General features: G+C 40.1%; 3 protein-coding genes across 3 annotated transcripts; 1 reads left to right on the top strand and 2 right to left on the bottom strand.

Moving 5' to 3' along the window:
- Positions 1 to 6222: 6222 nt before the first annotated feature.
- On the bottom strand, positions 6223 to 7372 carry LOC119551342 (daxx-like protein). The gene is made up of 2 exons (XM_037860659.1): positions 7167 to 7372; positions 6223 to 7116 (listed from the first exon to the last, which is right to left on the bottom strand). Exons 1-2 carry the CDS (start codon positions 7359 to 7361, stop codon positions 6727 to 6729), a joined length of 585 nt encoding a protein of 194 aa, XP_037716587.1. The 5' UTR covers positions 7362 to 7372; the 3' UTR covers positions 6223 to 6726.
- Positions 7373 to 14157: 6785 nt separating this feature from the next.
- On the bottom strand, positions 14158 to 16174 carry LOC119549955 (ornithine decarboxylase 1). The gene is made up of 6 exons (XM_037858338.1): positions 15884 to 16174; positions 15470 to 15627; positions 15123 to 15420; positions 14821 to 15069; positions 14402 to 14470; positions 14158 to 14341 (listed from the first exon to the last, which is right to left on the bottom strand). The coding sequence occupies exons 1-6, from the start codon at positions 16151 to 16153 to the stop codon at positions 14201 to 14203; spliced, it is 1185 nt and encodes a 394-aa protein (XP_037714266.1). The 5' UTR covers positions 16154 to 16174; the 3' UTR covers positions 14158 to 14200.
- A 2751-nt stretch (positions 16175 to 18925) lies between these two features.
- Positions 18926 to 20408, top strand: LOC119551393. Its single transcript, XM_037860719.1, has 2 exons — positions 18926 to 19147; positions 19334 to 20408. Exons 1-2 carry the CDS (start codon positions 19106 to 19108, stop codon positions 20174 to 20176), a joined length of 885 nt encoding a protein of 294 aa, XP_037716647.1. The 5' UTR covers positions 18926 to 19105; the 3' UTR covers positions 20177 to 20408.

Raw genomic sequence — 20408 nt, 5'->3', positions numbered from 1 at the left:
CTTGCATAGTCGGATATGTCTATAAACACCCTGTTTCTAAGTGCAAGATGCATAGACCAAACGGGACATGCCAAAAAAACAGAACAACAACGGATTAGCGGAACCGTTGTTATTGTTGCTTGTTGTTTTTCTGGAAGGCACACGCCATTTTTCTTCTTTTTCACTTTTGCGTTTACTTAAGTGAAGGAGTTAGAAGTTAAAGCAAAACTACAACAATTAACATTGTTATGTTTAATAAATAGTGGCTTAAAAGTGAAAGAGAAACAATTCTCAGGTAAGTCTGTCGCAGACCAATAATTTTGAAAACAGTGAGAGTAAAAAACAAGATAATCTACAAGAACTAAGAAGATTGCATACCAAGACTTTCGAAATATAGATTTCTTTGGGAGAAAAAGCGGTGAAAGTGTAAAAGTAAAAATTTAGAAAATTGAAGCTGCTGGATACGGTGGGGATAAAAGCCCCCGGCAGTTTAGCTAGTTTTATTTTTACTGAGAATACGCGTCGAATGACATCTCATTTGTTGAAATCCGATGTTCCGTTCAAAAGTAATTCAAAAAACAAGATTTTCTTCTTCTTCCCAAAATGAAAATGTTTGTCCCTTTGTTTGTGGGTTTGTATGCATCCCATCTTAGTTTTAGGGTTTTGGAAACCCTATGGGTGTATAAAGCAGCTTAAAATAGAAAACGTTTGTCCTACGACTTTTGGAAAAACCCGCTATTTTAGCGGGAAATAAAAAAAAAACCAGATTTAAAATGCTTATAGTTCTAAACAATGCTAATGCTACAGAAACGTGCTATATATCTCTGAAAAAATAATTTAATTTGCTAAATACTATTTATACAGTAAAATTGTCTGAATATAATAGATTTGGAGTTATGATAAAAATTTATTTTTTAAAACCACTTTTTGACTATTTTCTCAAAATTGAGTCGAACGATTTCTTTTTAAATTTTAAATCATACAGCCCTTGAGATTCCTAAACTTTTGATATATAACACTTTTTGCCCTAAAAATTACCGTTTGGAAGATATTAAGCGATAAAAAGTGCAACTCGTTTCAGCTCCGTATACGTAATATTTCATACTTATTCAAGTAAACAAGAAAAAACCAATTTGATGAAAAAAATTCTTATTCGATTTTTTCAAACGGAAAATCTGTTATGGTTTTAGGGTCCTTTACTTGCAAGAAGCTAATCGAAATAGGAAACTTGATCTATTTGTTCTACCACTTTGCAAAAACCCGCTAGTTCGGCGGGAAATGTAAGAAACGACAGATTTCTCTTGGAATCTGAAACTATACAGCCCTTGAGATTCCAAACTTGTGCTATTAAAATAGGTAATTGAAGCGATAAAACTTGTTGTGCCTAATTTAAGGTGGCGTTCAGCTAAGATTAGGGGTAGAATCTGTGTGTTTGGTTTTTCAATAGCCAAGCCATATGGGGACGACTCCTAGACATGGTTTTGGGGTACTTAAACTCTTGTGCAAAAAAAACTTCTGATATCAAACAAAAACACCTCTTAACGAGGTAAAAAGTAGAGGCGTTCGCCTTTCGCCTTTAACAAAAATTTCTGATATCAACAATTGTGACGAAAAATGATATTACATTCGATAAAATAAATAAACTATATTAAATTTATGTATTGTATGCTCTGCATCTGCTGGCCATGTCTGATATAAAGGTGAGGATATGGTATAGTGACGAATGATTCGTTTTTTGAATGCTATTTTTCCTAAAATCAATATTTTTCAAACGTGTAAAAGCAGAAAGTGGGTGGCATCTACACTCATAAAATTATTTTTCTAAATACTAGAAAAATCGCCCTAAACATGAAATCGCCCTAACATTAAGAAAAATCGCCCTAAATATAGGAAAAATCGCCATAGAAAATATGTTTTAGGGTTAATTTTTCTCAAATTTCTATTATGTAGGGCGAATTTTTCCGAGCATATACTTTTAATATTTTCTCATATTTAGGGCAAATCGCCTTATTTCGTAAAACAAAAAATCATCCAAAATCGCCCTTGAAACTAGAAAATCGCCCTTAAAATTTGAAAATCGGTGGCCTAGCGGTCTAATGCGTTGAACTTTCAAACGCATTTAATTGGCGTGAGTTCGAGCCCACGAAGAGTCAACATTTATTTTTCTTTTTTGTGCAAGTTTTTAGAATTGAATTCTTAAACAATTTTGTTTGCAGAGGCAAAAACATTTTTAGAACACAAAAAAATGTATACTTCATTAAAATAATAATTTTTTAATGTATTTAGTCTAATTGGGTAAAATAAAACATAATTTGTTGTCGTTAGTGAGAATATTTCTTAGAATTAAATTGAGAATTTGTTCTTAGAAAAATTGAGATATGCACCCTTTTTGCGCGTCACCTAGCGCGATGCGTCTTCGGTGCAGCGGTAGTGCTCTCGACTGCGAACCCAGCGGTCGTGAGTGCAATTCTCGTGGTCGCAGAATTTTTCTCAAGAAGTAAGTTGTTTTATATTAATGTTATTTCCCTGATTCTGTTTAATGACTACTTTTCAGTTCATATGACTCTAATAAGCAGTTTACCAACATGCGTGGAGCGGCCAAATAACAACCTTGCCCTTTTCTCACCCTCTCAAAATATAGTGAAAAAAGGACACTAAAGTCAAATAATCCTAAACAAAATCCTGGAAAAAGTACCGCAGATAATGTTTGCCGAGAACCAGTAAACATGTCCAAACACGATTTTTTTATAAAAATTAGTTTTAATAATTAGGGCACTTGCTCTTGTTTTTAGGGCGCTTCACCATAATTTCAAGAAATACCGCCTTTGACACTTAAAATATTTTTTCATATGTTAAGGGTATTTACCTTTAAAAACAGAAAAATCGCCCTAGACTTAAGAAAATTAACCCTAGATCTAAGAAAAATCGCCCTAAATGTAAGACCAATACATGCCTATTTTTAGAAAATGTTGCCTTTATTTTGTTACCCAGTCGTAATTGACCCCCGTTTTAGGGCGATTTTCCTATTCCGATTTCCGATTTAGCCTACGTGGAAAATGAAATTCTTATAACATAAAGTATTTATTATAACTAAATATATGTATTTATGATCAGGATCACTATGTCCGTATGAATGCTAAGTTCTCAAAAACTATACGCTAGCTATACGAGCTACAATTTTGGTATTAGGCATGCAGATTCCTCCGCAACGCAAGTTTGTTTCATTAGAGGGCTACGCCCACTCTAACGCCTATAACGCTAAAACCTGTTTAGCGCCCTCAATCTTGAAACTTTTTATACCCTTGCAGAGGGTATAATGATTTCAGTCAGAAGTATATATATTATATATATGAAGTATATATATTCTTGATCAGGATCACTAGCCGAGTCGATCTAGCCATGTCCGTCTGTCCGTCTGTACATCTGTCTGTCCGTCTGGATGAACGCTGAGATCACGGAAACTATAAAAGCTAGGCTATTGGGATTTGACATGCAGATTCCTGAGCTAACGCTGCGCAAGTTTGTTTCAGCAGCGTGCCACGCCCACTTAAATGCCGACAAACCGCCCAAAACTGTGGCTCCTACAGTTTTGATGCTAGAGTACAAATTTTAACTGAAATGAATTGTTCTCATCAATACCTATCGTTTGACCCAAAAACAAGTTCGCCACGCCCACTTTAAAGCCTACAAACCGCCCACAAACTTCAAAAAATCGTAAATATGAACGCGGATATCTCGGAAACTACCAAAGATAGGGAATTGGGATTTCAGATTTAGATTCCGTAGGCTTGAGCGCAGCGCAAGTTTGTTACGCGAATATGCCACACCCACTCTAACGCCCACAAACAGCCCAAACCCCTGGCGCCCACAATGATCATGCTAGATAAAACATTTTAACTGAAACGTATTAGTCTCGTCAATACCTATCGATTGACCCAATAAAAAATTTGCCACGCCCACTCTAACGCCCATAACGCTAAAATCTGCCTACCGCCACATAACCATATATTGAGATCAGGGCTGCTTGCATATCTCCATTTCCCTTTTGTCCCTTTAGCTGAGTAACGGGTATCTGATAGTCGAGGTACTCGACTATAGCGTTCTTCCTTGTATTTACTTTGACTGAGCAAAAAACAATTTTTTTCTGTTTCTTTTAGAGATGGTTATTAATATATTTCTTATGTCAACGGAGCTGAACCTAAATAACATTGCTCAGAAAATTTCCTACATACCTGGGACCGTGTATACAAGCGGACAAAGCCTACATACAAAAAATAAATGCAAAATATTAAAGTATAAGAAAATATGTTCTCATTCAAGATTTTTCAATTGGGAAAGACTCTTCTAGGTATCTTCTACAAACCTATGTAAAGTCACTTTTGAGTGACTACGGCGACACTTCCAGAAGTTACTTCGGCGATATCGCATTCTTCCCGTCAGGAAGAAATGTGCCACTTTGGCGGCACTTCTCGGAGTCACTTCGGCGACACTTTCAGATCTAATCCGCTTCCTTCTACCTGTTACATACTTTCCGACGAATCTAGTATACCGTTTTACTCTACGAGTAACGGGTATAAATACCACTTAGTAAAGATATAAATTCATATGACATTTTTAAATAACCTTAAAAAATGTGCTAAGCCGCTTTTAAGAACACTCTTCGCTGGTTGCTTAATACCCTCTGCACACAGCCGCTTAAAATCGCTTGTGCAACTATAAGCGGATTCCTGTTCACATAAGGAATCGCTGAAGCAAAAGCTGATCGGCATAAGCAAACCGAATCCGAAGGGGGGGGGAAGTGCAAATTCTGTTGCTCTGAAAAAATGGAAAACATCGCTATACTAAGTTCAAAATATTGTTTTCAGCGCCAAATGATTATTTCATTGCTATTAGGTTCAGGCATGCGTTGTGGAAAGTGTACCTGTGGAACAAATAACATACAAGTCTTTTGCTCCACATTCTTAAGAAGGATACTGATATCGACAAAACAGTGGGATTGGCAAGTATTGACTGAAGAAATGACCCATTAGTATATAATATTGTCATCGATGCTATATGCTATAAATAAGAAGATAGCTGTTCCAGTTTCGATTTAAGCCAGTATGAAGCGACTGTTAAATCTGAAAAGGAAAGCAGATTCTTCGCATACCATTTCAGGTCAGAGTGAAGTAAAAATATATATTTACGTCCAATACGCTGGTCATCTTTTCAGTGACAAAAAGATGTCAGGACAACCAGAAATGGGCCAAGCTTACATTTACCATCATCCTGGGATGGTAGATGTTAGTTTAGGAAAATTCATGGTGCTTAATTAATTTTGGACAAATGGTATAGGGAATTTTATTGATGTTAAAAATAAGAGGCCCAGCAATGGACCAATTCAGTCATTTTCTAAAAAATTCAAGCACAGTGTCATTGAATCAAAACAAGGGGTTGATCCGAAAAATGGATTAGCTTTCAAACTGTGTAGTTCGGTAAGTTAATCCTGTCAAACCGGAATATTCTTGTTCTGCTTTCCCTCATAGTACGATTTAAAAGGCCTAGAAAACCTACCTTAAAGAGGACAGTTTAAAAGGAAATATCGAAACAAAATTTCAACAGTTAAAATAAGTTAGCTGAAAAAAGGTGTTAAGAAATTGAAGGTAAGATTATTTAAAAGTGATTTTTTCGGACTAAATAAAGTTCGGGAAGAACATTTGGAAACCTGACGGTTAAATGATCATTTGATCATTCCAACGCACTCGAAAATAGGCCTTTTAAAATGGGAGATAACTTTAAAAAGGTTATTACCCAAGTCATTAACAGAAATAATTTTTCAATGACAGATGAAAGTTTCCATTTGCTAACATGTAAGACTTTGTTCGAGTCTTAACAGGGTTTAATTAAATCTCATTTTATATATCACACTGAACTAAAAGATATATTAACACTACAGAACAAAAAGTGACTGTCTTAAACGCCGCTTTAACTTATTAGTGTATAATAATGATGATACGCCTCTTGCAAGAGGACGACAACTTTGAAAACACTTGATATTCTCGGAATCTGTGGGTTCAATTTTGGGTTATAAATATGTAAATTAGTTTAAAAAATTCTCTTTCCAATGTACCGTTTAACCTGGCACATTCTCTGTTAGAATTGTAATAAGCTTAAGAAAGTTAGCGTCGAATGATTGTCATGGCTAAGCTGTTTACATTGTGGTTCATGTCTTAGTATCCAATGGTTCAGTTTCTGGATTAAACGGTTTTTCATTAATCTTTTTAACACCGTAATTGTAATTGATGAGCTACATCTGCCCCACGTGAGAGCTTTGTGATCGCCGGTAGGTTGAGCAGCAGCGGCTCATTCAAGGCGGCCGCACAATGTGGCGGAGTGGCCAGAAGACGCTGCGGGGGAGTGGCACTGGTTGTGAATCCCTGGAGATGCGTTGAAGGTAGTGGCAGAGTGGCCGGGATGAGCTTTTGAAGGGCAAAGTACGAGCTGCACTCATGATGGCGGCTGCGGCGTTGACTACGCCAGCAGACTAAGCTTTCACCTGAATGACTCTCTACTGTTAGGAGGCACCGGCGTGATCTCGGCGTGGGGGTCGGCGTCAAAGGATTTTGTTGCAGGAGCTGTGGCTGAAGTTGTGGCCGCAGCAGACCCATCGGTCTGGCACCTGTTGCTGTTGGAACTGCCCCATCATGGCTTCCTGTTGCTGTTGCAGTTGTCATACGGATATTCGTTGCTGTTGCAGTTGCAGGAAAGCTATTTGCTGTTGTTGCAGTTGAAGTTGAAGTTTTGTGGCTTTTGCGTTTGCTGGAAAGACCCAAGGGAAGTCTTCTGTTGTGGAAGTTTTACAGTGGCAGTATCTGCGACGGGGACGCTTTCTGTAGCTGTTGTTCCACGATCGCCTTTGGTTGCTGCTGTACCGTTAATTTCTGTGGAACTGGCTGTTGGAGCGGTTTTGCCAGCGTCTTTGGCTGTGATTGCAGTGGTTTCGGGGGTAGCCAAGGATCTAGGTAGCTGCTGCTGTTGCTGGCGCTGACCTATTACAACCGGCGGGCGAGTCATCGGCAACACTCGGATGGCGACTGGATGACATTGGCTCCGGCTGTCACCCGTATTTGGTTGCCAGGCGTCACCCTCACCTGGTGACTGGATACTGGGGTTATCAGGGCATTGGGACTGGGCGCTTTGCTGCTCACCGACCAGGCCACTTTCTGGACGGCGCCCATCTTCACCTGCTTCACATTGTTGTTGTAGCTGTTGGTGTTGTTGTTATTATTATTGCTGTTTTCGTTATTGTTGTTGGGCTCTGCCAGGGAAATGGTCAGATTTTCATTTGTGGTGAGGATGTTCTTCTGGTGTTCGTTAACTGTGATACCACTGGGGATGTGCATGCATCGGTGGGGATCCGCTGGGATTGGAAGTACCCTTGCAGGTCCTGCTCCCACTCCAGGTGCTGTCACCACGGATCCCAGGGACGCCTTTGGTATGTTCATAAGTTTGGCGGGGAAAATTTGTCTGGGGCCAGATGAAGCCATTTGTCGCAGGGGATCCTCGAGTCGTCTTCGTTTGGCTCCATTATTCGACTGCGTAAGAAAACACTCAACACACATTCTTTATAAATAAACATAAAGATCTCAAAAACTTAAAATAATCTGCACTTACCTGTTGGCTATATGGCATCGAAAACCACGGTAAATAAAATAAATAAATAAATAATATGTAAAATTAAAAAAAATGACAATTTTTTACCCTTGCTGCTGGCGGCTATGTGAGCGTCCAGCTCCTTCTCCATGTCCGCCACGTCAGCTCCTTCCTCAAAAAATATATTTAAATATATTAAAAAAGTTATCTGTATTAATGAAGACTTACTTCACAGCGCTTCTGGTGCATTTTAAAAGACAGGGCATTTGAACAATTTGCTGCACATCGCACACTCCTTTATTTTTACCGTCGTGGACGGCAAGGTTGCGCCTAAGGTTGCCTTTAGTGGTGGCCGTTTTTCCGCACCTCCGGCAGAAGAAGGCAGCCGAACTTTGAAGGCCAAATTTGGTCCTCATCTCTTTGTCCAGATCCAGATGCTCGTCCGATCTGTTGTGTACACTTAGAAGTTTTCTGGTACTAAATACCATTTCGCACAGCAGACAATCTGACTGAAACTTTTTTTCCGAGTCTGCGTCTGGAAAAGGGATAAGATTATCGACGACTACAAATATAATACGATTTAGACATACCTGGGTCGACCTCCGTCCAGAGGTACATGAACTCATCGTCTTTATCCAACACCATCTGTGGAAGGTCTTCTACGGTCCCTGGGGTGTTGTCGTCGTTGTCCTCGACTAGAAAAGAGAAAACGTTATCGACTTGAACAAAAATTTCTTAGGAACTTAGACATACCTAGCTGGTGACTCAGGGGCTCCACAGGTGAGAGGTTCCCGGTCCGGATTCCGGCTCGTCAAAGGCCAATCGCCGCTTTGCCTTTTTTTCCGGTGTCTGCGCCTGCAAAGCGCTGCACCACGAAGGCCATTCTTCCACTTTCGGCCAAAACCTTCAAGGATATCACTCTAGCAAGCCTGGAATTGAAAAGTTGGGTTGCTTGTTTTTCTATTATTTCAGTGAGTAATGGTGGCGTGTTGGTTTGAATATAGTCATAATATTTTTTAGAAATGGTTTCAAAATAAGTTTTGAGAATTGGTTTCGCATACAAGTCGCCTAGTATGACTTCTGTATGCGAGTCTTCATAAGTTTTTTTTAAATGAGAATAATCCCACAATCTTGGAACTGTGGAATCTATCGCTTTTTCATTTATTGGACAGTTGTCGGAAACAAACGCCAGAAAAGATGAAAAATATTTTAATCTTTTAAAAATTGAATAATTTTTTTTAAAACTATTTTAATGCTGTGGAACTACTATGGAGAACTACATCCATAAACACCACTTGGAAGTGCGACCCATCGAAAGTTTGCAAGGCAAATGTGGATGCCTTATATTGGTGCAAGGTATCTGGAATCTAATAAAATATTGGGACTAAAACCTTAACTATATCCTAACGAGGTAAAATTAGTTATATATGAAATTTCGCCTATTTTTATACATATAAAAGGTATGAATCTCCATAAAGTACACACACATACATACATACGCAAAGCTCTCACCTGGGGCAGATGTAGCTCATCAATAAGGTTTCATAAAATCCCATTTCCTTTCCAAGGTGTTGAAAAGGGGGATTGATCCACCGCCGTTCCTCACATCGCGCGCAAACTTCAGAAGCTTCGGGCCGGTAGCCTCCAGGAAACTGCCGGCTGGAAACCTGAAAATTTCAAAATACGGTATATTTCGCAGCACCTCCATTCTATCAATATCGGGAACTGCATCTGCTGCTTCCTCTACATCACCTTTATATCCTTGCGCTCTTCGATGAGCAAATCGACGTCCTCCATGTCCATGTCCGTGTCCTCACCCATATCCAGCATCACGTTGTCCAAGGGCTCGGAAAAGTTAAGACTAAAAAAAAACACGGTGCTAGTGCTGAAACGTACTAGAAACAGGGATGCATAAAACTAGCTAGAAATACGGTTGCATTTGTTAAAACTATCGAAAATCGACTTAAAAGTAAACAAGAGTTAATTGGCGAATTGGTGAATATGGATTCTTTTATTTTTAAAAACAAACACATTTCGTTGGAAATCGCATCAAGCTCGTGCTCATTATTTAAAAATACCTCGATTTTGGAGATCGTAAAATCTCTGAAGGACCTTTCTGAGCCCGGAGCCGGAGATTCTGGCCCTGTCCCGAAGCGGCCGAGGGATGAAGAAGAGGTAAAGTACAATATTAAAGAGTTTTTTATTAATATATTTTTTTTTAAATACATAATACCTATGTATGTGTTTGGTTATTATTATTATTTATTATTTTATATTTTAAAACATGTTGTACATAAAAAAAACTTATGAAGACTCGCATACAGAAGTCATACTAGGCGACTTGTATGCGAAACCAATTCCCAAAACTAATTTTGAAACCATTTCTTAAAAATATTATGACTATATTCAAACCAACACGCCACCATTACTCACTGAAATAAAAGAAAAACAAGCAACCCAACTTCTGAAAGCCGCCTCTAGATTTTTTGTTGTGGCGCCTGATCTTCAATTCCAGGCTTGCTATCTGAAGAGTGATATCCTTGAAGGTTTTGGCCGAAAGTGGAAGAATGGCCTTCGTGGTGCCATCAAGAAGCTGAAAATCACGAAAAGACAACTGCATCTTAATGGTCAAGACTTTTACCCAGAGATCTGGTGTGTACTAGTCCTCTTCAACATTCAGAGTGACATTTTTAAGGGCAGCGAGGGACTGGAGACGAGCAGCGTGGGATCAAATGAATTTGAATGATTTTATTTGTTTAGTTATATTATATAAGTTGAATATGTATAAATATTTCAGTTGTTCCTTTATATGTGGGCTAGGGCTATTTGGCGAACCACGTAAAACAAACGAGCCGTGTTGCTCCACCTCAAGGTGGTGTGGAAATGAGCATTTATTAGTTTATTTTCAGGCAAATAGATCGATCGACTACTTGGCATCGGGAAAACGGATTCAGGTGAGATATTTTGATTTAATATTTTTTTTATCTTTAAGCCTAGTACTCACATCGACGAAAACCGCGAGCTAACCATAGGAGTGAGCTAGAGGCAAACAGGCGGCTAAAGCTTTACGTCGGGTCTGTTTTTCAGCGCGGTACTCAGATGAGCTAAGGAAATACCAGAAAAAACACCAGATTTCGCGAGTGAATTTTTGATGAACGCCGTTTGCCGCGGCCCAAAGAATAAGAAATTTAATCTTTGGCGGTGTTCGTGCAAAAGCGGTGGAGATTTAAAAAATTAAAATAGAAGAAAAACACCCAAAACGGCTAAAGGAGGTCAGTGCAGATTAAAAAGGACGCCTAATCCGAGCTGTTTCCCATTATGGTGGGACTTGACCGACAGGAAGCAACGGGGCAAATCCGTAGAATAGTTGAAGCGCTGGAGGAGATCCACTAGAGAATCCCAGTGGGAAGGAACATGGGACATTGCTCGATCTCTGACGAGCTCTCCAGCTACTTGGCAGCTGGTGATGGAGTGGAGATATTAGAGGTGGAGAAACATCGATGCTAACATCGATGTTTTCGAAACATCGATGTTTGGCAGGGAATCATCGATGTTTTTCCATCTCTACTGCTCTACTACCATCTACCATCTCTACTACTACAAATGTATATCAAATAAAATGAAATATTTGTTTATGTTAGGCATGTTTGAAACTTTATGAACAGCTTTTGTCAAGAACTATTTTTTTTTATTTCGGACATTATTTAAAGTTAAAATAAAGCTTAAATCAAATAGAAACACTCGTGTAATTAATTTTTTTTTTTTTTTTTAAAACATCGATGTTTTATCGCCAAAATTATTGAAAACATCGATGTTGGCTGACATCGATGTTTCTCCACCTCTAGGAGATATAGGATGCGCCGGCTTCTATAGAGAGAATGAAATAAGGTCGCCCGCTAAGGGACAGCTGGAGGAGCCATCACCAGCCATTATTGGTGCTTCGCTAGTTTCATTAGTCGAAAAATCTTGTTCGTTGTAGTGTGACCGAAGTTTTCAAAGTTCACCCGCAATGCATGTAGCATGGTCTTACTGTCAAGCAGCTGGGTTTGTTGCCAAACGGAAAACAAATCAATTGGAGAAATGTAAAAAGGAGGAGTCTGCTGGTACACAAAGAATTAAAAAAAAAGTAAATGCAATGTTCAACGAATGTTTTTATTTATGTAAATTAGTACACCCAAAAAAAAATCTTCAAGTGTCAATTTGATAAGAGTGGGTGAAAATGACACTACACCTAGGATCAAATTATTGGGATCAATTTGGTCCTAAATAAGTATCAAAAGTATACTACATTGTATGAAAAATCATATTTGACCCGAAATAGTGAAAACAACCGTGGATACTTCGATACCGATAAAAGCTTTTTTTGATTGTTCCAGCTTCAATGATCGGCTATCATGGGATTTGAACTAAACATCCGCGGGAAACGTTGTGCGATAGACCAAAGGGTAAGGTGTCTGTCTCTGGTGCGAAAGGTCCCCGGTCTATCTAACATTTCTCTATCAATTGTAATAAAAAAGTTATATTTAAAACGTTTCCAGATTTCAAATAAAAAAGAAAATAAAGTTTGTCATGAGCGGGACTCGAACCACTTACCCTTAGGCCCGCGCATCAAAAACAATGCGCTAGCAGTCTGAGCCACGCCTATATTTTTTTATAAACAAAAAAGGTTTTTTGTAGAAAACTTTTTTCAAGTGGCATAGTGATCCTATATTAGGGTCAATTTGATGTTCTTCGTATCAAAGATTTTTTGACACTCAATAGTATCACATTGACACCTAAATATTGGCATATTGATGACGATTTTTTTTTGGGTGTAGCTTAAAGCTTCCTTCTCGTCCCACGGATGCTTCGCCATCTTTCCTGTTCCACCGCAGTCCAGCTCCAAGTCCCAAAAGGCATATTGGACCTTGAGGAAGTGGGAGCCGGATTGGGAAAGGAGTTGATCCGCTAATGCTGCCGAAAAGTCGCCCAGCATCCTGGCAGTGGCTGGCAATGGCTTCTCCAACTGTTCCTTAGCGGGCGCCCTATTTTCCTCCTCCCTATAGAAGCCAGTGGGTCCTCAAGCTCCGCTTAAGCTGGCCAAGTAGCTCCACCACCGGAGTCCTAATGAAGAGGTCGACGGATATCGTATTACTGGTGGTTCTGCTAAAAATATACTTTTATAAGTACAACGTAACCAAATTCTTTTGGCCAGGTCTTACTTTATTTACGAGGACACGCCTGGGAGGATGTCCATGTAGAGAGCGAAATCCCACTCGGCATGTTCCTTTGCACTGGTATTCTCTAGTGGATCTCCTCCAGCACCTTAACTATTCTTCGGATTTGCCCCTGTTGTGTTATTGCTTCCTGTCGGTCAAATCCCACAATAAAGGGCAACAGTTTGGATTAGGCGTCCTATTTCATCTGCACTGACCTCCTGCATCCGATTTTGGTGTTTTTTTCCATTTTTAATTTTTAGTTTTCATAAAGCCTTTGCACGAACACCGCCAAAGATCAAATTTCTTATTCTTTGGGCCGCGGCTAACGTCGTTCATCGAAATTCACTCGCTAAATCTGGTATTTTTTCTGGTATTTCCTTAGCTCATCTGAGTACCGCGCTGAAAAGCACAACGATTGCCATTTAAGAAGTGCTCAAAGCAAAGAACACAGACGTATCCTTATTTATGACCGTCTGGCATCTCTATCAGATGAAAAAATAAATAAAAGAAATTAAAGCATTCCGCAGCAAATTGATTTGATGAAAAATAAAAATTAAAATTTTTGGAGTTTCAACTTTGACGTCAAACTCCAAGGTCATGGACGATGGTTCAAGATGGGGACTTTTTTTTAGCAATGCCGTCATACATTGAGAGTGTGTTTCAGCGGAAATATTTAATATGTGTCCACTTATGTGGTTTTATAATTCAAAATGTCGGGTTTTAAAATTTTTAGCTATACGGCGGAACCTGTAGGTAATGGAAAAAAGTTTGTAGGAACTTTTACTCAGGAGCAACCAAATATCTTGGAAAACTAGAAATGGTTCGTGTAAATGTCACAAAGTTCATTTTTGGGTTTCTGTGCTAAAAGGTTTTAAATTTGTGTTTTTTTGTTTTATGATTTTTTCTTTTCACTCTCTTAGGGCTTGCGCTGTGGGCGTATCCACTTAATTATCGCTCTAGAAAAATATAGATCTTTAGAGATTATTTACGCATACCTAGTCTTAAATATTGTCATATCCGTTGCTACACAAATTTTTCAAGGTATTATAGAACACCAAGTAAAATGTAGCCGCCGTTTCTGCTGTTATCAAAACTCTTACAATTTTCGCGTTCAGAGGTAAGTTTACTAAACAAACAACTGTTTTTTTTCACCAAAGGGCACTTGAGTACTCAATATTACTCACTTCGACGAAAACCGCGAGCTTACCATAGGAGAGAGCGAGAAGCAAATAGGTGGTACTCAGATAAGCTAAGGAAATACCAGAAAAAATGGAATACATTTTGATTTTTACCAATCAAAAAATTTTCATTTTAAGTTCCATCAACGAGAATTTTAAGCTCAAACAAATAAAAATTCCAGACAGTGTTGATTTTATTGCTAAGCCGTTTAGTCATATCGCACGGAAATACACGGTCTTGGGGACATCGAATCCATTAAATGGACTAGCAATAGGCATTGTGTAGGCTCCCATGTTGCGAAATCCTAAAAGATCGCCTCTGTTCAAGTTGGGCAACAGCAGGTCTTCCGATATCTAAGGGTTAAGGGAAACATTTTTCGATATATTGCTGAATTAAAATGTAATTTTACTTACCTTATCAAAAGCATCACAACTGGGTCCCCAAATCAGAGACTTCAAATGAGGCAAGGAGTCTGCTCCATCCTGTAAGATTACTTGTAGTTTTAGATCTCTTAGTTTAATTTTACAATTTTTTTTTAATAAAAAAAAAAATATGTATTTCTATTAAACCGAAACTGTAAATTAGATTTATTCAAAACTTTTTATAAATACTTTTTTAACGTCCAAAATAACACTATTATCGGTTCAAAAGAATATGAAAATAACAGAATTTGGAAAATAAATAAAACAATATATAGTCTTGGTAAGGAAGAATTGGTAAAGAATATGAATTAAAAATCCAAAGATGAGAGGAAATTGTTTTATCCTGTATTTAATTGTACATTTAAGACACACACACACAAATTTTAAAGCATAAGGATTTTTACGCTTACCAGATAATGCTCAGCAGTCACAACTTGATGGTCGTACAGAATGCAGTTAAAGGATCCGTATACACCATCATTTAGGTAGTACATCACGGTGTCCAGCTTCCCAGCTTCGTCGCGAATCTCCCGCTTTGCATGGATCTTGCAGACCAGTGTATAAGCAGCCGCCACAAAGAAACGTCCTGGCTCGGCAATTATTTGGACACGCTCGTCGGGAAAATGGCGCTGTACCGAGGTGTTAACACTCTCGGCTATCTGTAACAAAGACTTTTACAATTGCTTAGGAGACAGTGCTTTATTCAACCCACCTTTTTAAACTTTCCATCATCGCTGCCGGGAAAACCGCCGCCTATGTCCAAAAAATCCATGTCATAGCCCAGCAGCTCGCCGAACTTAAAGAGGTTCTTTGCCTTCTTGATGGCCCGATCGTAGGCCTCCAGCTCGCTGCATCCGGAGCCCACGTGGAAACTGGTGCCGGTTACCTTAAGGTCCAAGGATTTGGCCAGCAGCATTAGGGCCGCTGCATCCACATCCGCATTGCAGCCAAATTTATCGCCCAGTGGGCACTGCGCCTCCTTGGCCTCGCTCTTGAATCTCACGATAAGGCTGAAAAGCAAATTTATACTTCTGAAACTTTAAGTAAGCTAATACCCACTTTGAGTTGGAATAGTGCGTGTGCAGCTTGTACACCTCAAATTCATTGTCCACGGTGCCATTAGCAACCTTGTTATCCTTGGCGTACTCCAGATGGCTGACAGGTCGACAGGGATTGGCAAAGATAATACGATCCGGAGAGACATCAAAGCCTAAGACCTATAAATAGGGAATATGGAAATGAAACATATTTACGGTTTTAAAATCGGTTTCAAGAAAATGTGAAGTGGATTCTAATCTGGGTTCGTAAGCAGAAGAAAGTATAAAACATTCTAGTGTTAGTGTACGTATATTATTAAAAATATACATATTTTGATTAAAGTGATGTGGAATATTTCCAAAGCCCGAGCATTGTTAAGAGCACGTTTTGGCGTAACACGCTCTTGGGAAAGATTATAAGAGTAAGTTGACCCACCAGCTTAAGCTCGTTTTTGGAGGCGCAGTCGAATCCGGCTCCCAGCTCAGCCAAGAGCTTGACCACCACCGGATCGTCATTGCACTTGACGGCGTAGTAGGGCTTTATCCTGGGCAGGAGCTCCTGCCAAAGACAGTGCTTCCTCTCCACACTGGACAGATCGCAGATGTTGAGGGCCTGGTCCAGACCCTGCAGATCTGACTGCTCGATCACCCGGCGGATGTTGAGCTCGTGGTCGTAGTACTGAATTTCTGGGGTACCGCTCGCCATCTCGCACTGCTCGCAACTGAATGGAGCCCCGGTCAGTCCCATATCACTATTGTTATCAGTCAACGACTTGTGCCCGAATCGCAACAGACTTGCGAAACATTTAGAAACACGCTCCGAAAACGTTCCTCAGCTGGGAACAATGCGGCTCTAATTAGCGGCAAAAGGTCAAGCGATTGTGACGGCCGTTACTCGCCCTCCCTTCCCCAAATGAATATTTGCCAGAATGCGTAATTTACAACCAACAATATTTGGCATCGTAAATAATTTTAATGCCCTCGCCAGGCTGCACGGGCATGTAAAACTAATAAAATGTAAATTTTCAAGAGCAAATGCCCGAGTGGCCATCAAGTCGTGCATAATCGACACTTGCCCCGCGGACACGGGGCACTTCACACCGCCTTTCACATCTAAATCGAAATCGCATCAAACCCCTACGCACACCCCTAGGAAATTCCACGGCAATGACAATAATAATAATAATAGAAGTGTGCGTGTCGGCAGGGTGGGTTGTTGTGGTCTGTTGTCCTGGCCAATTTAGCAACCCCTCGCCTGCGCCCAAACTGGCAATTAAAAATTAAAATCAAACTTTTGTAATCGATATTGGCAATTGCAGCTCTTCATCGCCAGCTTGAGCTAGAGTATCCGATCAATCAACCTTTAATTGGTTAAGCCCATCAATATTTTTTGCACTCCCCGCGGTCTTCGGTGAAGATGTTTCAAAAAAAGGAGTTGGAATCCCCAGAATGATAACTGTCAAAAACCTCAGACAAAAGTATTGAGCGATGGGCGAAAAAAGGATCTTGTCATGCTCGAAAACCCAAGGAATCGGATATATCCGAATCATTGCGATTTGATTGCAATTTGCTGCGAGTGTCATCATTCACTCGTTTTCAGTTTTCCAGTTCCGATGCGATTTCAAAACTAACCCGAAACCGCAGTGAGCACTCCTCACTTTGAGTGATGTGACAAATCGACGACAGGCTGTAAAGTGCTCACAAAAAATGCGGAATCGGAATCCCAAAAACTTTTACCATGCTGAATTGTAAAACTGGTTTCGTTTTTTTTACAACTAAATGCATTTAAATCATTCGCTTAAATTGCTGGAAATTTACATGCAAATGTCATTAGTTCGGTCGTCAGTCCCAGAAGTTCCCATTGAAATGGATTTAAAATTTAGATCCATTTAAATTGCCTGGCCCCTGGGAAAAATTTAAATCTATTAACATTAGTTATTTAGCTAATTATTCTACAACTTATTTTTTTTCTTATGTTTTTGCTTAAAGTTGTGTAAATAGCAACACAGTTATATTATAAATTTTCAGATTATTTTAAGTCTTTAAGATTTTGGTCATAAATTTCTTTATTTCTGCTTTACGTTTTTCGATTTTATTTTTTTGCGTGATCGTGATTAATATTAAAATATATGTGCTGATAGGCCAAGTAACTTGCTCTCTCTTATAACAGAATATTGAGCAACTTGAGCTAATCGAGTTTTTAATAGATTAAACGATTAGCTTATATCAGGAGCGTTAACAAAATTTTCAAGGGATGAAATTTTAAAAGTGGAAAACAAAATCAGAAATATTTTTTTATTTTAATTTAATTTAATTTAATTTTAATTTTTAATAAGCTTATCGTTCCACGCGAATAGTTTTAGATAAAGTCAGTCATTAAAACATCGCTTCCACTTCAGCATACATGGCATTGACACACTATTTATAACATAACTCGCGTGGTAATAGTGAACTAACCGTGGTTATATGACCACCTCCCGCAAATCCAGTGGCAACCCTCTCCGGAAATAGTTTCATAATAAACTTGCCGTGAAAGGCAGCGCCAAGTTGGCGCCCCCATCAGCAACACGAACAATAATAATCAGGGAGCAGGACTCACCTTTGGCCCATCGTAGCACCCCAGGCACTTGACCGGCTATTCGAGGACCTTCGGTTCAGGGGATCTGGCGGGGAATGGGTCTAAGCCGGGCCATTACCGCATTAGGGGCAACCCACTCGAGATTCTCAATCTCTGCGCCTGGATTATACTGCGCCTGTGCCGGCAGAGGCTCTCAGCTGGCACTTGCACTGCTACCCAGTACACAGTGGGAAATATTACCACACATCCGTTTTCATGCAACTCAGTTAGACAATATTTTTAAGTTCTACACGAATTCAACGCTTTGCGATGTCTATGGCAACCTTAAATTACATTGTTTTTCTAAAGTATAGAAAACATTTTGAAGACACTCGGTTTAAGACAAATACTATCAACATCCTAAAAGGTGTTTTGATTTTAAATAGCTTGAGCATACCTAATTTAAAATATTTTCAAATCAGTTGTTTAAAAAATGGTAGAAGTGTATAGTAAGTGTAATCAAACACTTTTGTTGAAAATATTAAAAATTGAAGGAGGAATTAATGGGTATAATCCCAAATTTTGGTAAAGCCAAAAAGCTTGCTAATCGTAGTAAATATTATTATGATCTTATTCTATCTTATAGTTAACACTACAAGATTTTAGAGGGTTATGATGAGTTAATGTAATTTTTTGATAACCTAATTAATAAAATCATTTACTTTCATTGATATTGATATTATAAGTTAATGTAATTTTTTGATAACCTAATTAATAAAATCATTTACTTTCATTTAAAATCGAAACCATTATTTTTAAAACGCCGAATTGCAAGTGCAACCTATTTTTCTCCGTGCACTCGTGCCGCTGCCATGAGTCATGTGGCACGAGTGCGGCGTGGGAAGTCCTTGCTCCACCTGCGAGGGTTCGACTCGGCGCTTCCTTGTTCAGTTTTGTTTGGATAGGCCAACGGGCTGCAGCAGAGATGAGGCACATGCCCCGGCTCATTGCCACAACTCCGATGGAAGGGCGACAATAGCCACTCTAATTGCACCGTTCAATTTGGGAGGATAAATCGGCGGCGACAAAGACATTGTCAGCATGTCGCATTTGCTGAGGCGCACCAAGAAGTCCTGTCTGAAGGTTAGTACTTGCCTGGCGCCCGACTAAGTGGCTGTGGCCACTGGGTAATCAATAAAAAATCGATGGCCACAACCGCCGAATGAAAATAAACAGTTTAAGTTCACATGCCAGCCCTTTTGGCACGTTAATCATACGCCGCGTTACCTGCTCGCGCTAACTTTGTCCCCATCGATTGTGTTTTTGCAGTTCCTGCGTAAGATATCGACTTCAAAGCACCTGTTTGTGCAGCGGCTGGACGAGGAGGATGGGTATGATGACGAGGAGGTGGAGGTGGACTTGCAGCGGGATCTGGAGTTGGATGTGAACAGCAACTGCCAGGTCACGGAGGCTATCTACGAGGAGCTGCAGCTCAGCGAGTGCAATCCGGACTTGGATTTGGCCAAGGAAACGCAGGAGTCGCAGCCCGAAGTTAAGCACGACCTGAGGACCAAGTACTTGATGAGCTACGGAAGCTACGAGGTTTTGGCCACCCTGCCAATGAGCATTGAATTCGAGCGGGTGAACTACAAGGAAAATGTCCGCTATCTCCGGCACACGCCCTCTAATTCCAGTTTGGACCTGCAGCTGGAGGAGCAGCAGCCGCCAAGGCAGTTGGAGCAGCAGCAACATCCAACTCCTGTGAGGCAGCAACAGGCAACTCCAAGGAAACAACAAGTGCAGCAGAGGATTCCCCCGGCCAACCGCTACCACCCCTGTAGCATCAGTCTGGGCTCCAAGTTCGAGGGCAACTACCACAGCGTGGTGATCATGGAGCCGCCGCACGACGACCTACCCATCGTCAAGTGGGACATCAATGGCAACTCCCTGGACGACGACTCCTGCGACCGCTGGGAGGACTTCGACAACAGGTGGCGCCAGGCAGCGGCGGCCACCAGATCCCTCTCGCAGTCCCAGAAGTCCAGCCACCAGTCCAGCTCCTGCACCTTGGAGACCTGGGTGGACGACACGGAACCGCTGAGTCTGGACCTGCACAGGCACGACAACGCGGCCGCCGGAAACAATTGTAATCTTTGCCTTAGGAGCTTCTGAGTACGGAAACGGAAACTCAGCGGCTTTGTAACCTCCACTTTGCGTCCAGCGATTGAGCACGATAACCAGTCTTGTGAGAATTACCTACGTATATATATGTATTCGAGTATTTGAGTCGGTAGACCGCAATTTTCATTATAGAAAGTTGTTTTCGAGAATATCCATTAACAATAAAGTGTGTTTGTGTGCGGCGCTCCTTTGGCTCCATACCTTGAGTAATGCACTTCAGAAT

Source organism: Drosophila subpulchrella, chromosome 2R (assembly GCF_014743375.2).
Source record: "Drosophila subpulchrella strain 33 F10 #4 breed RU33 chromosome 2R, RU_Dsub_v1.1 Primary Assembly, whole genome shotgun sequence".
NCBI lineage: Eukaryota > Metazoa > Arthropoda > Insecta > Diptera > Drosophilidae > Drosophila > Drosophila subpulchrella.
The sequence above is the reverse complement of the archived record's forward strand: the minus strand, read 5'-3'. Positions and strand labels throughout refer to the sequence as shown.

Coding starts and splice junctions, on each gene's coding strand:
- LOC119551342 (XM_037860659.1), bottom strand. CDS start 7,361: ATGCACATCCCCAGTGGTATCACAGTTAACGAACACCAGAAGAACATC. Junction 7,117..7,166: donor TCCAGAAAGTGGCCTGGTCG/GTGAGCAGCAAA, acceptor CCCAGTATCCAG/TCACCAGGTGAGGGTGACGC.
- LOC119549955 (XM_037858338.1), bottom strand. CDS start 16,153: ATGGCGAGCGGTACCCCAGAAATTCAGTACTACGACCACGAGCTCAAC. Junction 14,471..14,820: donor TGACTGCTGAGCATTATCTG/GTAAGCGTAAAA, acceptor GTAATCTTACAG/GATGGAGCAGACTCCTTGCC. Junction 14,342..14,401: donor GTTGTGATGCTTTTGATAAG/GTAAGTAAAATT, acceptor CTTAACCCTTAG/ATATCGGAAGACCTGCTGTT.
- LOC119551393 (XM_037860719.1), top strand. CDS start 19,106: ATGTCGCATTTGCTGAGGCGCACCAAGAAGTCCTGTCTGAAG. Junction 19,148..19,333: donor CCAAGAAGTCCTGTCTGAAG/GTTAGTACTTGC, acceptor GTGTTTTTGCAG/TTCCTGCGTAAGATATCGAC.